The following is an 18,454-nucleotide window of genomic DNA, read 5'->3' as shown; positions in this document are numbered from 1 at the left end:
CAAAACCCATCCAACCAACTCGCACCACCACTAATCAACTCACACCACCAAAAACCCACCCAACTACCAACGAACTAAAACAACAACTCACCACCAAAGAACCAAAACCCCCACTTACCACCACCAATGAACCCACCCAACTAAATCGCGCGACCCCAGCCAACCACCTTACCACCTCCAACAACCAAAACCCAAATTTCAAATTTGAAAAGGGGGGAACTTTGGAAAGGGGAAAAGAAGGTGGCGACGAACAGGCGAGGTGACATGGTCGGTGGTGCGGTGGATACGAAAGAAGAGAGAACAGAGAGAAGCGATGGTGCGGTGGATACGAGAGAAGAGAGAATAGAGAGAAGAGATGGTGCGGTGGATCTCAGTGGTGGTGGTGTGATGGTTGTAAGAGAAGAGAGAATAAGGCTGGTGGTGGTGGTGTGATGGTTGTGAGAGAAGAGAGAATAAGGCTGGTGGTGGTGGTGGTTGACATGGAGGAGAGAGAAAACTTGGAGATGCTGGTGGTGGATATGGTTGTGAGGGAGGAGAGAGAATGTGGGTCAGGGTTTTAATTATGAATAAATTAATTTGGTTTCAAGAGTTAATATGTTGTTTATTGCAATTAAGTAAAATTTAGCAAGGGTATGCAGGTAATTTTATACAAAAAAATTTATTAAAAGAGGAAACTTTTGGTTTGTTGCACATAATGTGTAATTTCCATTTTGGGAAATTGTTGCAGATTTTATGGAATGCATGTAGTATTATTTTTTTGTTTTTTTAATATTAGAAAAAAAAAAAAAAAAAAAAAAAAAAAAAAAAAAAAAAAAACCAATTGAAATCAATCACCAATTTCACAAACAGGTTAAGGGACTGTTTTGAGCAGATTGGGGTAAAAGGTGGGATTATTTCCAGATTACGTAAAGGTGAGATTATTTTGAATAGAAGTGGCAAATGTGAGATTATTCGTTTCATTTTTTCCGGATATAATTTAATGGTTCAAAAGTGATATATGAGATGAAAACCTGCATGAGTAGCTTTAGTTTCAAAGATCATTCAGGAAATAATTATTTTCCATATAAGTACATATTACAGGTAAAACTAAGATAATTGAAAACTTATTTGTTTATAGAATGCAGAACACATTATGCTGATAGAGTATGTCAAATAATATCCTACAAATAGCAGAATTTCAAGACACATTATAGACTATGACGTTGGTGGTTGCTTGGTGCCCTCGTTTTTAGGCAACTGCATAGAAGCTTCGGCAATCATAGCTGCTTGAGCAGGTGTTATGCTTTGGTATTGGGAAGTAGCCATGGGGGCTGCAGCTGGTGGAAGTTGTCCTGTATAATATACCTGGTTATGACCATAATCAAATTGACTGTAATCAAAATGAGCATAATTATCCGGAGTTCCAGTCCTTGGCTGAACAACTGCATTATTGTACGCAAGATATTGCTGAAATTGGTTATTTGTTTGTGCAGCAGTTCCTCTGGTAGCGTACACAGGCGGTTGAGCATGGGTTACTGATGAAGGTTGGACCATGGGTGTCATTGTCTGCGGTTGAGCAACATTATAAGGTTGATTTTGGTTAACAGGTATATAATACATTGGATACTGCTGATGATCAACTTGAGGGTGGATTTGTTGTTGTGTCGCATACATTGGCCGATATGATTGGGTCATTTGTGAGTGAGCTGGGATATAATGCATGTTTTCTTGAATGAATTGATGTTGGTGCTGTTCATGTTGTTGTGGAGGATACATGTATTTGGTAGGGTCTTGAGTTGGCTGCATTTGGAGGTTTTGGTTTTGTGGCGAGGGAGAACGGTTGTCTAATCTTTGATCAGTGGTGGTTTGGGTGATTGGAGGTTTGTTCTCATTCGAGCTGATTACTTGAGCTTGATCATGCTGGACTGCCGTTTTAGTGAGAGAAATTCCTGAAGATATGCTGCTGGCACTGCCATGAATGATATAATGTCAAAATATGAAACAAATTCCATTTACTCGGTCTAGAGTCCAGCCAGTATATGTTGCCATTTAACTAATGTCTCAGAAAAAATGTCTGTCACAATTCATTTGTATCTTATGTTTTTTTGGGTTCTGTAAGCCAGATCTTTCACCATTAATATATATACTACCTTCATTATTTAAAGTTCAGCTCGCTTATTGTATGGACAAAATGTGCAGTTGTAAGTCTAGTAAGAAAAAAGTGAATAAAGCAGATGTGGAGTAAAAAAAGTACCTGTGAACAGAATCAGGGGATGGCAAGTTAAATCCAGCAGCATTCTTTGAGTCATTAGGCGATGGCGAATTAAAACCCCCACTCACTCTCTGCGGCATTGGTATTGGCAGAGGTGGCTTCCTTGATGCCGCGTGCATCCCCTGATCCGACAACTGATCATCATCATTCATACCGCTATTGATACCACCATAGTTATTATTCATCATTGCAGCATTAGCAACTGCAGCACTACTTGGTGCTGAAGTAACAGCTGGAGGTGGAGTAACCCTGAGCTGTGACGAGAAGTGCTCTTCCAATCCTCCTCTACCCTTCATCTCTTCCTGCATCCTAGTATTTCCATCACCAACCTCATCTACTCGGACACGAACTGGAGGCAGGTGAGCCATAGATGGAGATGAGGTAGTCGAGTCAAAAGATGATGTGTTTTCAACCATTGGTGAGTCTGACATTATAGTATGTATGGATTCTACTGAATGTACCTCCTTCGTTTTGAAAAAAAAAATATATATATATATCAGTGTCAATCTTCGAAAACCAATAGATATACCAATAAACCCAATAAACTGATATGCCAATCATAACTTACAATATACACCTTATTTACAGAAGTATCAACTGCACCAATACTAATAATAAAGATATTTCTTCTAGTCCTTACTAAAAAAGTTTTGCACCGGATACAAATAAAACCCTTGACCAAAATTGATGAATTTCTTTTACTACTGCCCCAAATAAAATTGTAATGAATTCTGAATTCCCAATATTTTCTAACAATTTCAATATCATAATAATAAAAATAATTAGATTATGCAACATCACAATCATATCAACGGAACTAGAAGATGATCTTACTTGGGGTGCGACTTTTGGTTGAGCAGCAGGATGAGAGCAATTAGGTGGAATTTGTTGCAATGCAGGGTCACTATCAAGCCTAAGCAGATCACCGACGGCGGCAGCCGAATCAGACAACCCTCTAGACAACAAATCCGCCCCATTAAGAGCATCAACGAACCAAGATTCAGATTGAGCATCATCCATCAAAGCACCCATGGTTTGAGCCGTCTCCGGCTTAGCCATAAACAGGAAAAGGCGCAGCCTCCCCGAATTAGACTTCGAAAACGAGTTATTCGCAGCAATACGATCATATTCCTCAATCATGTTATCCAGATCCTCGTCAGTACTAACCGAGATCAACGAGTCTAGCTCCTCGTTCGGTAGCTGGTACTTAAAGGTGAATTTCCTGTTATCCAATAAAGAATGTGACAAACGAGCTGTGAGGTCGGCAAGAGAAGTGTTTCTCTCGGCGACAACGATTCGAGTCTCTCCGCCAACGTAGCAGAGGTTCTTATCATGTGGCCGTGGAATAATGTGACCTCCGTAACTACACATTAATCGGAGTTTCGCACCGGGGACAGGTGGGAGGGGCTCATCCCAATCGCCCTGTTGGGTTGTCGATTTTGGCGATGAATCCACCGAATCTGAATAATTCGCAGCTGGTTGTGACTGAAATCCCACCATGTTTGGTAGTGGTGGTTCCATTGTTCCCATTGAATTTTCTCAACAATTTTTCCGGCTAAAAGAATTTGCCGGCTTTATTCTTGATTTCGATGCAAGAAGATTATTGATTTTGATTAATGAGGGTAGGCATTTAGATCTGAAAGCTTGAAATGAATCAACCAACTTGAGATGAATTAGCGTGTTTGAGTGAAATTGAAGTGAGGGAGAGAAGAAAGAAGAGCGAAGGTGGAAATGAAAGAGAGCGGCTGAGTGTAGGAAAAAAATAATGACGTGAATAATTTTCAGGGGTTTTATAAATTTCTCATTTATGATTCATGAAATGAATTGGGCTTGGCGACTATTGAAAGTGACAGGCTTAGATGGTTGATTGGTTAACCATGGAGAGTTTTTGGTTGACTACTTGACTCTAAATTAACTTTATTTAAATTAACTTTGTAAATTAATTAAACGGGTTTGGTGGGTTAATTTTTGTTTAAGTTTCTTATCATAATTAACTTTATTTAAACTCAGGTTGGGTTTTTAGGTAGGATAGGAATTCTATTGGTTGTTTTAGTATAAATTTAGGAGAGGTTGTTATATACACCCGGGTGTAACGTACACCCACACGTATTTGTTATCATTTTGATAATTGTCATCAAATGAAGAGCAAAAACTAATTTTAGGTTAGTTGGGTATACGGTACACCAGGGTATATATAACAATTTCTATAGATTTAGGACATGCTCTGATTTACTGAACTGAATTGAACTGTTTATGAGAGAAGGAAATTAAGAACTAAACTGAATTGTATTGAACTGAACGAACTGAATTGAACTTAAATTAAGCTAAAAAGAACAGATTCTTAATTAAAGGAAAATGATAAATATAGCCCTAAAGTTTATGTATATGTATAAGAACCCAAAAAAAGAAATAATGAAAATAGATTAATTACACCGATATGCCCGTGATTTTGTCATGAATTCCCAACTTAATTCTATTCTAGAAAGTATATTTAATGCTTATACATAGCCCTAAGTGCTACATATATCATTACCCTTAAATAGGCATTCACATTTGGCTAATGGTTAGTATATATCGAATTTTTGTAATTTCTTTTTGGGAAATTCCACATTATAACCCTCTAGTTCTACGTTTTTTACATTGTACCCCATCTTTTTGAAAGTTACACATTGTAACCCTTAGGTATAATTAGTAACCATACGATGACCTTGTTGTTATCCCGTCGTTAATAATTTCTGTTATTTTGTTCACCATTAGTGGGGTCTACTCTCCACTAATTAATATTTTCTGTCGATTTGCGTGTTGGAAAATATTCCGATAAAGATTTTGGGGCCATTTTGGCTCTTAAGAATCCAATTTGAGTTCGGATTTGACAAAAAAAATTATGTAAGCGCTTCATTATTGTAGGTGTCGTTCGAAGCGCGCCTACGTTAATCATGTTGTGAATATGCTTGACACTCATAGGAAGTGGGAATTGACATATACAATTAGGGACACGATTAGGGACAAAGTAAAGTAGGGAGCTGCCAACAAGTTTTTAAGGAACTTGTAAACCATTCACGGATCATATAAGGCAACTACGATAAGGGAAAACGATAGGCAACAATGATTGACCCGTGAAGGTTACACCCCATTCATAATCCATGAGATTACTAACTCCATATGGTTCAGAACCACGAAAGGAGGATCGGGGATGGTGGTACGAAGTGAGTCATGGAGTCACATTTGCCTATATTGGCCTTTACTCGATTCTTATAGTGAAAAGCAATTCCTGCGATCTCAAAGGCATGCAAACAAAGATTCAATTTGCTCCAAACTATAACTATGCTAAATTGGTTGAATATTAATGCAACACATAATTCTAAAGTATTATGATCACTTGATTAGACAACAAGATTAAAAAGGAACCTAAATCGGTTGTCCAAATTATCTTATTACTCGTGATTTTCAATTACATATTCCCTTTAACCATGCAATATGGTGATCAACAATAAATAATTGAATAAACATCAACATTGGAAGCAATTTAACCTTAATATCCTTACTCAAATTAAATCATTATAATAACCCTAATCATGATACTATCAATAAAGAATAAAAATAAGAGTAATTAAGTGATTAATTACTCACTTTCTGCGTTTCCTTGAATTGTTATATCATGAATAAATTATTAGTAACTTCAATAAAAATATAAATCAAATTGAATCAATCAAAGTATTAAATTAAAAGTAAAGTTGATTTGGTCCAAACCCTCAGTTAATTCTACCTTTCACGCCATGGTTTAAGTATAGAAGTTCAGGTCAAGTATGGACTCCTTGGAGTGCTTAGGGGAAGTATTATGAGAGAATAGAGATGCTAGTATTTAGGCTAAAGAGGGAGAAGAGAATGATTGTTGGTGCAGGGAGAAACAAAATTATTTTTTATGCCCCGAAACTGAGTAAATCAGGTTCGTATTTATAGAGAAAATATGTGGGGTGAAGCACGAAACCTTAGAAGTGAAAGCGCCGCAAAGAAAAGCCCGGAAAAAACGTCGTGTCACGGCAAATATGTCGTGCCACACTGTAAATTGCCCGTGACATGACAGAAAATACCGTTGCGCGGCATTTCTGACGTGCCGCTGTAAATTCCAGGTTTTACACATTTTTAAATTATGATAACTTTTGATCCATAACTCGGAATAAAGCATATAATATATCGTTGGAAATCTTATCAAGTCTACTTTCCAACCCAATTAAAATCAGGTCAAATTTTCTAAAGATTTTATAATATGGCCGTTTTAGTGCAAGGGTGTCGGTTTTGGGCTAAGTTTAGTGTTTTGCTCATATCTTCTTTTTAAATCTGAATTGGGCTTATAATACACCGTTGGAAAGCTTATTTCAAGACCTATTCAACCAAAGAAATATTTGGATCAAAATTATAGGGCCACAAAATCAGATTAGCTCGGTTTTGTGATGTGGACATGAAAAGAGAAAGATAAGTTATAGTTTGGGGAAATAGGCTAAGAATTGGGTTGGTTTATGAGATATATGAGATTGAATATGGATTTAAGCACTCCCAAGATTAAATAATTGACCTAACCAATAATGGCGGTGAAAGGTCGTGCATCATCGGGTTTGGTTTTAGGAAGACATTTTTAGATGTCTACAATTATGCGTATTAAGAGATGTTTCGATTTGCATGTCATTATTTTTTAGCGGTGGAAATTGTTCAAGTAAGGTATCGAGGTTTGTTTAATAGTTCCAAATCAAATTCGAAATTTGCACAAAAAAAAAAAGGTAATGTCTAATATCTCATTTGGCGTGTTAAGAAATAACGCAATTGACACGTAAAACAAGACAATTACTTGAACAATTTTTGCAGCAAAAAAAATAATAACACAAAAATCGAGACATTTCTTAACATGAAAAGTAAGATATTTACGATATTTTTTTTACAAAATCTGAGCTCAATTTGGTCTTATGAGGACCAAAACAGCCCCCTAAACCTTTAATGGAAAATTTTCATCACATAAACTGAAAAAAAAATATTAATTAGTGGAGAGTGGGGCTCCACTAACTACATAATAGAATTTGTTAATGACGGGATAACAGCAAGGTTAACGTATGGTTATTTATTATACCTGAGGGTTACAATGTGTAACTTTCAAAAAGGTGGGGCAAAACATAGAAAAAGTAAAACTTAAGGGTTATAATGTAGAATTTCCCTTTCTTTTTTTTGATAAATTAGTTTTTAATAATTTCAATTTTGAGCGATTTTCTATAAATAATTCCAACTATCGATTATTCTAGAATTTAATATTGTTACAAGTATACTGGTAAAAAATAAATACATAAATAAAAGACAAACACCACTACTAGCCCCTACCCCTCCCCATGACCTCACCAGTCGGCCACCCCAAGCCTCGAAACCAGCCGGTCGTCTCACTCCAATCCCTAAAGTCGGTCAGCCGCCACATCCCACCCATAAAAACCACTCCCGAAACTTCCCCCCCCCCCTTTCCCCACCCCGGATACCACCCCTTACTTTCCTTACTTTGTTACAACGACCTCGCTCCCTTCCCTTACCACCGAAGTCCCCCTTAATGGACGATTTTGGGGGTGGGGGAAGGATGGGTGGTTTCGGTGGTTGGGGAAGGGTGGGGGGTTGTTATCCGGGGTGGGAAACAAAAGACGGGGCGATTTCTGGGATCAAGGAAAGGAGGGGCGTTTCCTAGGGTGGGGGAAAGGAGGGAGGGTTTTTAAGTTCCAGTGGGGGACGAGGTGGAGCTAGGGTGGTTTGGTGGGGAAAAGGGGTTTTTTTTTATTATTTTAAAATTTTTATAATCTGATATAATAGGTTGTTGACTGGTTTGGGACTATTAGAAGAAAACACATCCTTAAAGTTGGCATTAGACGAAGAAAATCACCTAAATTTAAATATTTTAAAACCATTTTTTTCCGGTAAGTAAAGATAAGGTGACATAACTATACAAATTTTTTCATTAGTCAACCTCCCTTGGGTAATAGTGTTATTTTAATCCGTTCTCTATTAGTTGTCATTTTAATCGGTTGTTTTGCTTTTGTTAAAGGAATAACTCAAACAAAAGATTAAGCTAAGGTCCTGTTCACTTCACCTTAAAAAATAATCAATAAATTAATTTCACTTCAGTAAAAATCAGTAAACCTAAAAAAGATACGGCTATTTCACCAAATGACATTGAGTATTTTAAAAATTCACCAAATTCCATCGGGTTTTTCAAAATTCACCAAATGCCACTGACAAATAGTATATTGTCATGGCGTGCCATTAATGAGCTCTGGCCGTTAGCTATCCATTACTGCAATTCTTAATTCACCAAATGCCACCGACTACTTTTGATTTTTCATAAAATGCCATTACTTATATAAATTATTACACAATATACCTCAGACCTAATGAGTTATAACGGGTAGTTAGTTTCACCCTTTTTTTTTTTTAAGGGTAAACTAGCCGTTATACCCAATTTGTTGTATAAATTTGATACTTATAACACACATAGTAAGTAGCCCTCTATTTGCATAATCATGAGTATTGCCCATTATAGAGCAAAACCCATCAACTTAACCGTTAAAATCAAGCAGCGTTGAACCCAAAAATTAGAGCTGATCAAAACTAGCTCGGGCCGATTTTGGGCGGGTTTTGGGCAGCATTTTCTAGCCCGAAATCGGGTCGGTCCTGGCCCGAATTTTATATTTTTTTTTTGGTCGGGCTTGGGAATGCTTTTTTTTTTTTAATGCTATTTTAGTTCATTTTTTTGGCCCGGCCCAAAAATCCCGCACGGCTCTGTCATTTTGGGCGGGTTTGGGCATGAAATTTTTGGCTCGAAGCTTGGCCCGGCCCAACCCGAGAAATGAGCAGCTTTTTTATGCATCGGCCCGGCTCGCCCATTGATCAGGTCTACTAGAAATCACTCGGGCCTGATCGAGCTAGAGAACCTCTGTGAAAATATCAGCTCTCGGGCCCGATCAAGTGACGGAGCAGATTTTCTCAACCTCGCATACGCGCCCGATCGAGTGGTGATGGCCAGATCGGGCGGCAATTCAGTGAGTTTTACCCTCACTCTCACGTTCGATCGGGCTGCGTTAATAGAGTTTACTACTCCTTGATTTGCTCTTACTAATTGTTTTATTAATTGCAATACCATTTCCTAAGCAAATAATTAAACACCATGAATTTGTCTCAAATACTCTAAATTATTCAGCACTATTGAATTCTACTGTTCAAAAACTAGAATGGCATAACAATTTGGCTGTGCATTCAAATTTATACAACAAATTGGGTGTAACGGCTAGTTTACCGTAAATAAATTCAAAAAAGGTGAAACTAACTGGTCGGTATAACTCATTAGGTCATAGGTATATTGTGTAATAATTTATATAAATAATGGCATTTCATGAAAATTCAAAAGTAATTAGTGGCATTTGGTGAATTAAGAATTGTAGTAACGGAAAGTTAACTGCCATACCTCATTAATGGCACGCCATGACAATATAATGTTTGTCAGTGGCAGTTGGTGAATTTTGAAAAACCCAATGGCATTTGGTGAATTTTTAAAGTACTCAGTGGCATTTGGTGAAATAGCCGAAAAAGATATATAATAGAAAATCAGTAAAAATAATTCCAGTTCATCAAAAAATAATTTCAATTCTGTAAAATTAATTTCAGCTCAGTAAAAATAATTTAAGTGCAGCAAAAATAATTCCAATTTAATAAAAATAATTTTAATTCAGCAAAAATAAAGTGAAGTGAACGGGGCCTAAGTCTTTATTATTATACCTTAGATCTCACAATAATTAAACTTTATCAAATTATCTCTTACTTTATTCACAATTTCTTACATCTGCCTATCTTTTCACAATTTTTATTTTATTTCATTTTATCATAATATTAATAATAAACTAGATTTAAGCCTGTGTGATGCACGAGTCTCTATTAATAGTTAAATTTAACATTTAATATTCAATGCGACACATGTGTGTGTGTGTATATATATATATATATAAATATATATATATATATATATATATATATATATATATATATATATATATATATATATATATATATATATAATTAACCTGCTTATCAGGTTATCAGTCATCCGAGGACTACTAGTGGCAAACTGACCCATTAGTTAGGATTATTAAAAAAAAATAAACTTTAGTTGAGATTATTAGAAGTAAATCTCTCATAGTTGTGATTATTAAAGTGTATTTTTCCTTTTTTAAAATAAAATTAAAACCTTTCATTTTAATCTTATGTGGCGCATTAAAATAACAATCCTACATGGCATAATCTTACACGTTACATTCTAAAATTTCAATATATATATATATATATATACATACATACATATATACATACATATATACATACATACATACATACATACATACATATACATACATACATACATACATATATACATACATATATATATACATACATATATATATACATACATATATATATATATACATACATATATATATACATACATATATATATATATACATACATACATATATATACATATATACATACATATATATATATACATACATATATATATATACATATATATATATATATATATATATATATATATATATATATATATATATATATATATATATATATATATCCTAGATGACTCTAAAATTTTAGGATATTTTGGCTTAAATGTTAAATATGTGCATATAATCCCTTTTGATAATGCAAGATATTTAGACATACAATAACATATAATAGTGTACTTTTTATAGTTTTTTTTTTTTTTTTTTTTTGGCAAGTTAAGAATTTTATTAATCACCAAGGAAAACAGTTAACAATACACCAAAAAACCTAAAAACCTGACTCAAAGGTCAGAACGGCCAAAAAGAACAAAAAACAGCAATAAAAACCAATTATCTAACAAAATTTTCCTCTGATCTTCTCTGCATTTGCAAGCAACTTTGAAACTGATATCCCTAAACAGCCGAGCAGCAGACACAACCTTGTGACCTTGGTTCAAAATCTGATCATTCCTATGCAGCTAAATAGCATACAAACACTCAGCAAAATACATCAAGAACAACTGATGCTTAGCAACCTTCCTTTTAACACTTTTCATAACCCAAGTTAGTTCACTAGATAAAGTACTTGGAGCCCTATTAAAATGCAGAAGATTAAGGACCATAGCCCAAATCTGAGCAGAAAATCACACTGGAAGAATGAATGCTCCATTGATTCAGGAACTGCATTACACAGACAACAGTTTATATTATCCACAATACCCCAAACAGCTAGCCTGTCTCTTGTAGGTAACCTGTTATTAATAGTTAACTAGGTAATGAATAAGCTTCTAGGAGAAGCCTGATTTTGACAAAGAACTCTACTCCAGGGCACTTTCTCAAAATCACACTGTAGGTGCTTATACATTTCTTTGATGGAAAAAGACCCATTCTTCACAAACTTATCCCATCCACCAGCAGAGATAATGATTTGAAGGCAGTCAAAGATCTTCCTTAGAGCCCAAGAACTGTTAGCAGAACAACTAACAATAGCAAGGTCTTTATTCTTAGTATAATAAGCATTAATCCATTTCACCTAAATCTTATCTTTCTTGTAAGAGATAGCCCACAGAAGTTTACAGATAGCGGCTTTGTTCCATAAAACCATGTTTTTGATGTTCCAACTTCAGCAACTCTAGGAAGACAAAGAGTGTTCCAAGAGACAAGAGCTTTTTTTGAAGAAGAAATAATGCTAGTCCATAAGAACAGTCTACAAATTCTCTAAATCTCCTTAATTGCTTTCTTAGGGATGATAAAAATCTGGCACCAGTAAGACTGTAAACTCAGGAGAATCACCTTGACTAACTGCAGCCTACTAGAATAAGCAAGAGTTTTGGCAGTCCAACTCTTAGCCTAGCAACCACCTTGTCAATTAGAGGTTTATACTTAGCATAGGAAAGCTATTTAGTAGCCAAGGGAACACCTAGGTACCTAAAAGGGAAGGTACCAGCAGGAATCTGCAAGGTGTTAAGAATTTGCTGTTGAGTATCCCACTCAACCCCACCAAGATACACATTACTTTTCTCCAAATTTGCTTCTAATCCAGAAGCACTAGAGAAATGCTTAAAAGCTTGAAAGAGCATTTTAGTTGATATGAAATCAGCCCTACAGAAAAGCAACAAGTCATCTGCAAACATTATATGAGTAAGATTCAATTTTTCACATTTTGGGTGAAAGTTGAAGCTTGCATCATGCTTCAGATGAGCCATATTTTTCGATAAGTATTCCATGCCAATAGGAAAAAGAAAGGGAGAAAGGGGGTCTCCTTGTCTCAAACCTTTCCTAGCAGGAAAGGGAGGGCTAGGTTTCCCATTAATAAGAATGTTGTAGGAGACAGAAGAGAGGAAAGCAAATATCCAGTCCAAGAGTAAATCAGGAAACCCAAGCTCTTGCATTACACTTCTTAAGAAACTCCATTCAATAGAATCATAAGCCTTTTTTAGATCAACCTTGATCATGCACCTTGGAGAAAGATGCTTCCTAGTGTAGCCTTTGATAAGTTCTATTGCAAGCAGAATGTTATCAGAAATGTGTCTGCCAGGATCACGACAGAACTAACGACCACCTGAAGTCTTAAGGTTAAGATCTAAGCAATGATTTTATACATGACAGAACAACAAGCAATTGGCCTAAAATCTTTAATTTTGGATTTTGTAATTTTGTTTATAAATAGATATCTACGTTATTATTAATTTAAAATTATTTTTATTGAAATTTAATTATTTTTTACTGAATTGGAAGTATTTTTACCAAACTAAAATTATTTTTTCTGATTAAATCTTATCTTTACTGATTTTATATTATTTTTTTAAAATATAAATTAAATTATTCTAAACGGATCTTAATTTAAAAAATCTTTCAAAAAAGAATTTTATGATGGCAATAGAACCGAGGTACAAGATATTTATTAAAAGTTGATTAAATTTGTATATATGAAATATTAGAACTATATCGATTATCTTAATAAATCTATTCAAAATTCACTTACTTAGCATCATATGTGTCACAATAATATCTATTTGTTGCCTACGTGGGCGACAATTGGCACGAAAAACAGGAATGTCAAGTGTCGCTATTTTGTGGCCTACCTAAGAGAACAGGTTTATTCATTAGTGATAATATATATGTTCGATTATACTCATACAATGACTTTAAAAAAAATATATCATACTAGGGTGGGTAACGTGCGCGATGTGCGCCATAGTTAGTAATTTTCAAGGAGCTCTTTAGTTGTTGACAACATAAAATGAGAGAAAATATGTAAAAAAAAATTTCAGAGGTATAAATATCCGCATGATATTCCTATTTTTTTTTAAAAAAATACAATTAAAATTAATGAGGGCAAATATATAAATAATATTTAGATGGTATGCTTGTCTAAACACTATTCATAAAAGTTTAATTATCAAATCAAATAAGAAAAGGCTTAGACAATTAACATTTTATTGATAAGGGTATATAAATTTTAAGGATATAATTGTGCACATATTATTAACGCAAACTATTGGATGTGCACATATTATTAACGCAAACTATTAGGTGTGGGCACCCGCACCCAAGGGTTTGTGCGTCTGAACTGCTGAACACCCGAAAACGACGATGATGATGAAGACAATGATGACGATGACGGTAATGGTGGAAGACGACGATGACGAAACTCTATCAGATGGCGAATGCGGAGGTTGAGGCATTCGCTGATGGTGGTGGTGCCATTTGGTGGTGCTTTTGGGGGCGGTTTGGGTGCGAACTTGTGGTGACGATTTGGGTGTGGTTCGGTGGTGCGGTGGGTTCGGTGGATGGTGGGAGTGGTGAGGTAGGGTGGCGTGAGGATTTGTGGTTGGGTTTGGTGGACGGTGTTGTTTGTGCGTCGATGTTCATTGTTCCATTGAAAGAGGAGAGAGAAGGTAATGAAAAAGAGAGGAAGAAAGGGGAAAGAGGAGAGAGAAGGAGATGAAAATGAGAATAGCAGCCATTAACCCATTATGTTAATGTAATAAAATAAATTAGCCAACAATGTCAACATATCAGCCATTTAAATAAGCATATCAGTGAATTGATGATATCAGTCAATATTAGGGACATATCAAACATATCAGCCAACAAAAGAAACCTATCATCCAACAAGAGTTATATATCAGCCAACAAGAGTAAAATATTAGCCAACAAAAGGTATTTATTAGCCAAGAAATGGAACATATCATCCTACAAAGGAAGCATATCAGCCAACAAAAGGATGAAATTAACAAACAAAAGGTACAAATAAGTCAACAAAAGGAACATATCAGCCAACAAATGAAGCATATCAGCCAACAAAAGGATGAAATCAGCAAAGAAAAACAACAGGTAAGCCAAAAAAAAATAAACATATAAACAAACAATTAAAATATACATATCAACAAAATAAGTATATCAGCCAACTAAATAAATATATAAGCCAAATGATGTCTAATATCAGCCAACAAAAGAAACCCATCAAAAATAAAATAAAAAAAATTTCAGCCAACAAAAAGAATATATTAGCTAACTCAAAAATCATATCAGCCAATGAATAAAACATATCAACTAACACATGAAACATATAAGCCAACAAGTAAAACATATTAGCCAAGCTAGCCGCACGGAAATTTGTGTGCTGACATTCGCACGCAATAGCTTCTCTATTATTAATAAGTGTTTTCTCATACTATTTAAAGGTAAAGATTTATTATACAATGATTGTGTACACTATACATTATTAAATGAATGGACGAGGTATTTTTAGAACATTATATATTTGTCCTCAAGAGTTGAGATTATTCATATAACTGTACCTTAAAAAAAAAAAATAAATAAAAATTTGGCATGTTACTTTGAAAAAATTAGCTATCTTAATGGTGTAACATTTTCATTTATCGTGTTTTTTTTCTTTTTTTTTTTTGAAGAACGCGGGGCTAAAACGGGAGTAATAGTGAAGCAAAGTGCAATGGATCTCTGGAGTAGGGAGGAATATTCATACTTGTTGCCAGCTACATTCTTAAAACATGGACCCGTTATAGAATAATGCATTATGGGTAGTGCTCTCAAATTTTAAACCAAAACCGTTTAACTGATCGGAATAAACCGACCCAAATGAAAACCGAACCGATTAAAAACCATTTTTTTTAAAACCGAAAACCGACCTGAACCGTATGTGAATGAACCCGAAACCGAACCGATCCGAATAACGTTACACCGTATAAAAACCGAACCTGTTAATGAACCGAACCAGTTCTAAACCAAACTGAAATCAAACCGAAACGAAAAAGAACCGAACTGTTTCTAACCCGAAACCGTTTGAACCGGGATAAAAACCATTTACACCGAACCGTTAATAACCCGCGACCCGTTTGCACTGAACTGTATATAAACCAAACCGTTTATAATCTGAACCGCTTGCAAACCGAATCGTTTATAAACCGGACCGCTTATAAACGAATCGGCTACAAACTGCTTACTATAAAGAGAATATTAAAATCAAGTTAAAAGGTGTTTTAAATGAAATTTAATTATCATAGTACAAAAATTCTTCCTACCAAACTAATATTTATTGAAAATTTATTTTTTTAGTATAAAATATCTTCCTGCCAAATTATTATCATAGTATAAAATATTTTCCTGCCACTAAAAATCCTCCTGCCATAAACTGAACCGATAAAGAACCGAACCAGTTATAAACTAAACCGAAAAGAACCGAATCAATTATAAACTGAACCGAACTAGTTATAAAGTGAACCGAAAAAGAACCGAACTGTTTCTAACCCGAAACTGTTTCCAACCCGACACTGTTTGAACCGGGATAAAAACCGTTTACACCGAACCGTTAACAAACTGCAACCCGTCTGCACCGAACCGTTTACTACCCGAACTGTTTACAACCCGAACCGAATTAAAACCGCTCAAGAATAAACCGAAACCGAATCGAACCGATAACTATTTAAACCGAACTGGAACCGACCCGCGAGACACTTAAACCGATTTCAAACCGACTCGATTTAATACCGAACCGATTTCAAACCGAACCAAACCCGAACTGTCAAACCGTTTTGACAGTGCTAATTATGGGTCTTTTGAATGAACCGTCTTCATATGAATAATACGTAGTACATAGGTTTGAATAATGCATAGCGGTTTGAATAATAAATAATACGGAATAATGGTGTAAATAACTCACTAAGAGTTCGTTTGGCATTGTTGTAGTTTTCTGTTATTTAGTTATTTTATTTTCAAAATCATATAATATTTGTCGTATAATGAATAAAATATTAGTCAAACTTATTAAAATTCTGATAATTTAGAAAACTGATAACAAAAAAAAAAAAGGAAATACCTTTCTCTTGTTTCCTGTATTTAGTTTTTAGTGTTTTTTTAAACAGAAAATTGAAAACAAAAACCAATGCCAAACAAGCTCTAACATTTAAATTTTTTTTATTTTGCAAATTCGCAATGAATTCTTTTCAGATAATTACAATTTAATTGAATCATTAGTTAATTTATTCAAATAATGTTATACATGCACGATATTTATTATAATTTTTTGGGGTTACCAAATAAATATATACACAAAAAATTAGAATATTGAAATAAAAAAACCATATTTCCTATACTTGCTCCTTTCGTATTTTATTACTTGCTTCATTTCTCCAAACATGAAATTTTAGGAGACATAGTAGAAAATATTATTTTATGTGAGAGGTGGGGTGTTGGTTGAAGAATAAAATTTTTTGAAAAAACAAAAGTCAAGTATAAGTGGGGAAAAGAGAGAATATGAAAAATATTAAAATATGATATAGTGAGACTACTAGTGAAGAGAAAAATATAATTGTGCAACAAATAATAAAATATGGAGGGGATATTAGAATAGTCAACTTTCGGGTGATTGCCATACAAATAGGTGATAGTTTATGTAGCCATTTGGGATACAAATAAGCAATACATATATCTTTACTAACTTTTTTGGTATTGCTTTAGATATATATATATATATTACTGTATTAGCTTTTTATGTGTATCCCTAAAGACTATTTACGTTATTTTTCATATAAAAAAAAACCAATAATATCAATATGGTTAATAACACTATTAATAGTATTCAATGAATTATAAAATGTTTCTTCAACAACATATCAATTCCTATACAACATATGCATTATATCGAATGTGATATTTTATTTGTTCCTTATTGTAATAAGGAAGGGAAGTTTTGTAATTATCGTAACTTTAGTTTATTTTTAACAGTGAGAAAAATTGATTTCATTAATAACAGACAGTCAAACAATATTTACATACAACTTTTAAGAAATCTAAAATTTTTACACAAGTACATAACACCTTGAACCTAATTACATCGTAGGTTAAATCAATAAATACATTAAATATAAACCTTCATTTGAATCAATACAATTTGTGAGTTAGCACCAATTCGGATTGAAACACACTAATGCATAATTCGTTGTTTGGGTGAAAATTCTCATGCAAACCTCTAGATACTTACAGATATTATGAAATTCCATATCTTCAATGATCCTCGCCAAAAGAAAAAACAAATAAATTAAACACAATAGAACAACCGCCATATCAAGGATACCATGCATGGGATTTATTATTTATTGAAAGCAATTAAAAACTTTTTGGGGCTTTCATTGGTGTTCTAATCACCTTTCCAATCTTCGAGCCTGTTTTATGCAAGAACTGTGAATCAAAGTATTCAACTGATAATTGAGGAATCCTAACTCAAGCTGTCAATTTCTTGATAGGTTCCCTATCCGGAACAAAATTAGGAACCCATTTCCTAATTGTTAAATAGCTATCACTAATAATCCATGTACCTTGAGACATGACAAATTCATAATATGTCATATTGTTAAAGCGCACAATATAATATGCATGATTCTTATTTGTTAGGGCAATATCTCCCCTTAAGCACCATTTCATACGAAGCTTTTTCACCAAAAGGCCATAGCTTAGCCTTCTATCAAATAATTTGACAATTAATGCATCTTTCACGGTTGTCACATCCGCTTCTTCTCTTCTTTTGTCAACAGGATGGCAGGGCAGCTTTCATCATTAGAATCACAATCCAAAGGGACATCATCATCTGAAATTGAATCTTCCTCAT

At 34.4% G+C, this 18,454-nt stretch overlaps 1 protein-coding gene across 1 annotated transcript; it reads right to left on the bottom strand.

The window, feature by feature from the left end:
• Positions 1-1,006: 1,006 nt before the first annotated feature.
• On the bottom strand, positions 1,007-3,994 carry LOC145568737 (uncharacterized). The gene is made up of 3 exons (XM_081628154.1): positions 3,086-3,994; positions 2,234-2,715; positions 1,007-1,948 (listed from the first exon to the last, which is right to left on the bottom strand). The coding sequence occupies exons 1-3, from the start codon at positions 3,779-3,781 to the stop codon at positions 1,195-1,197; spliced, it is 1,932 nt and encodes a 643-aa protein (XP_081484280.1). The 5' UTR covers positions 3,782-3,994; the 3' UTR covers positions 1,007-1,194.
• Positions 3,995-18,454: the final 14,460 nt, after the last annotated feature.

The sequence above is a fragment of the Chenopodium album genome, chromosome 11, assembly GCF_948465745.1.
Source record: "Chenopodium album chromosome 11, dcCheAlbu1.1, whole genome shotgun sequence".
Lineage (NCBI taxonomy): Eukaryota > Viridiplantae > Streptophyta > Magnoliopsida > Caryophyllales > Amaranthaceae > Chenopodium > Chenopodium album.
This window is presented reverse-complemented; position numbering and strand designations above follow the sequence as displayed.

Excerpts from the sequence above, each read along its gene's own strand:
- LOC145568737 (XM_081628154.1), bottom strand. The coding sequence starts at position 3,781 with ATGGGAACAATGGAACCACCACTACCAAACATGGTGGGATTTCAGTCA. Across the intron at positions 2,716-3,085 it reads AACCAAAAGTCGCACCCCAA|GAGGTACATTCAGTAGAATC; the intron begins GTAAGATCATCT and ends TTCAAAACGAAG. Across the intron at positions 1,949-2,233 it reads TCCCCTGATTCTGTTCACAG|TGCCAGCAGCATATCTTCAG; the intron begins GTACTTTTTTTA and ends CATTCATGGCAG.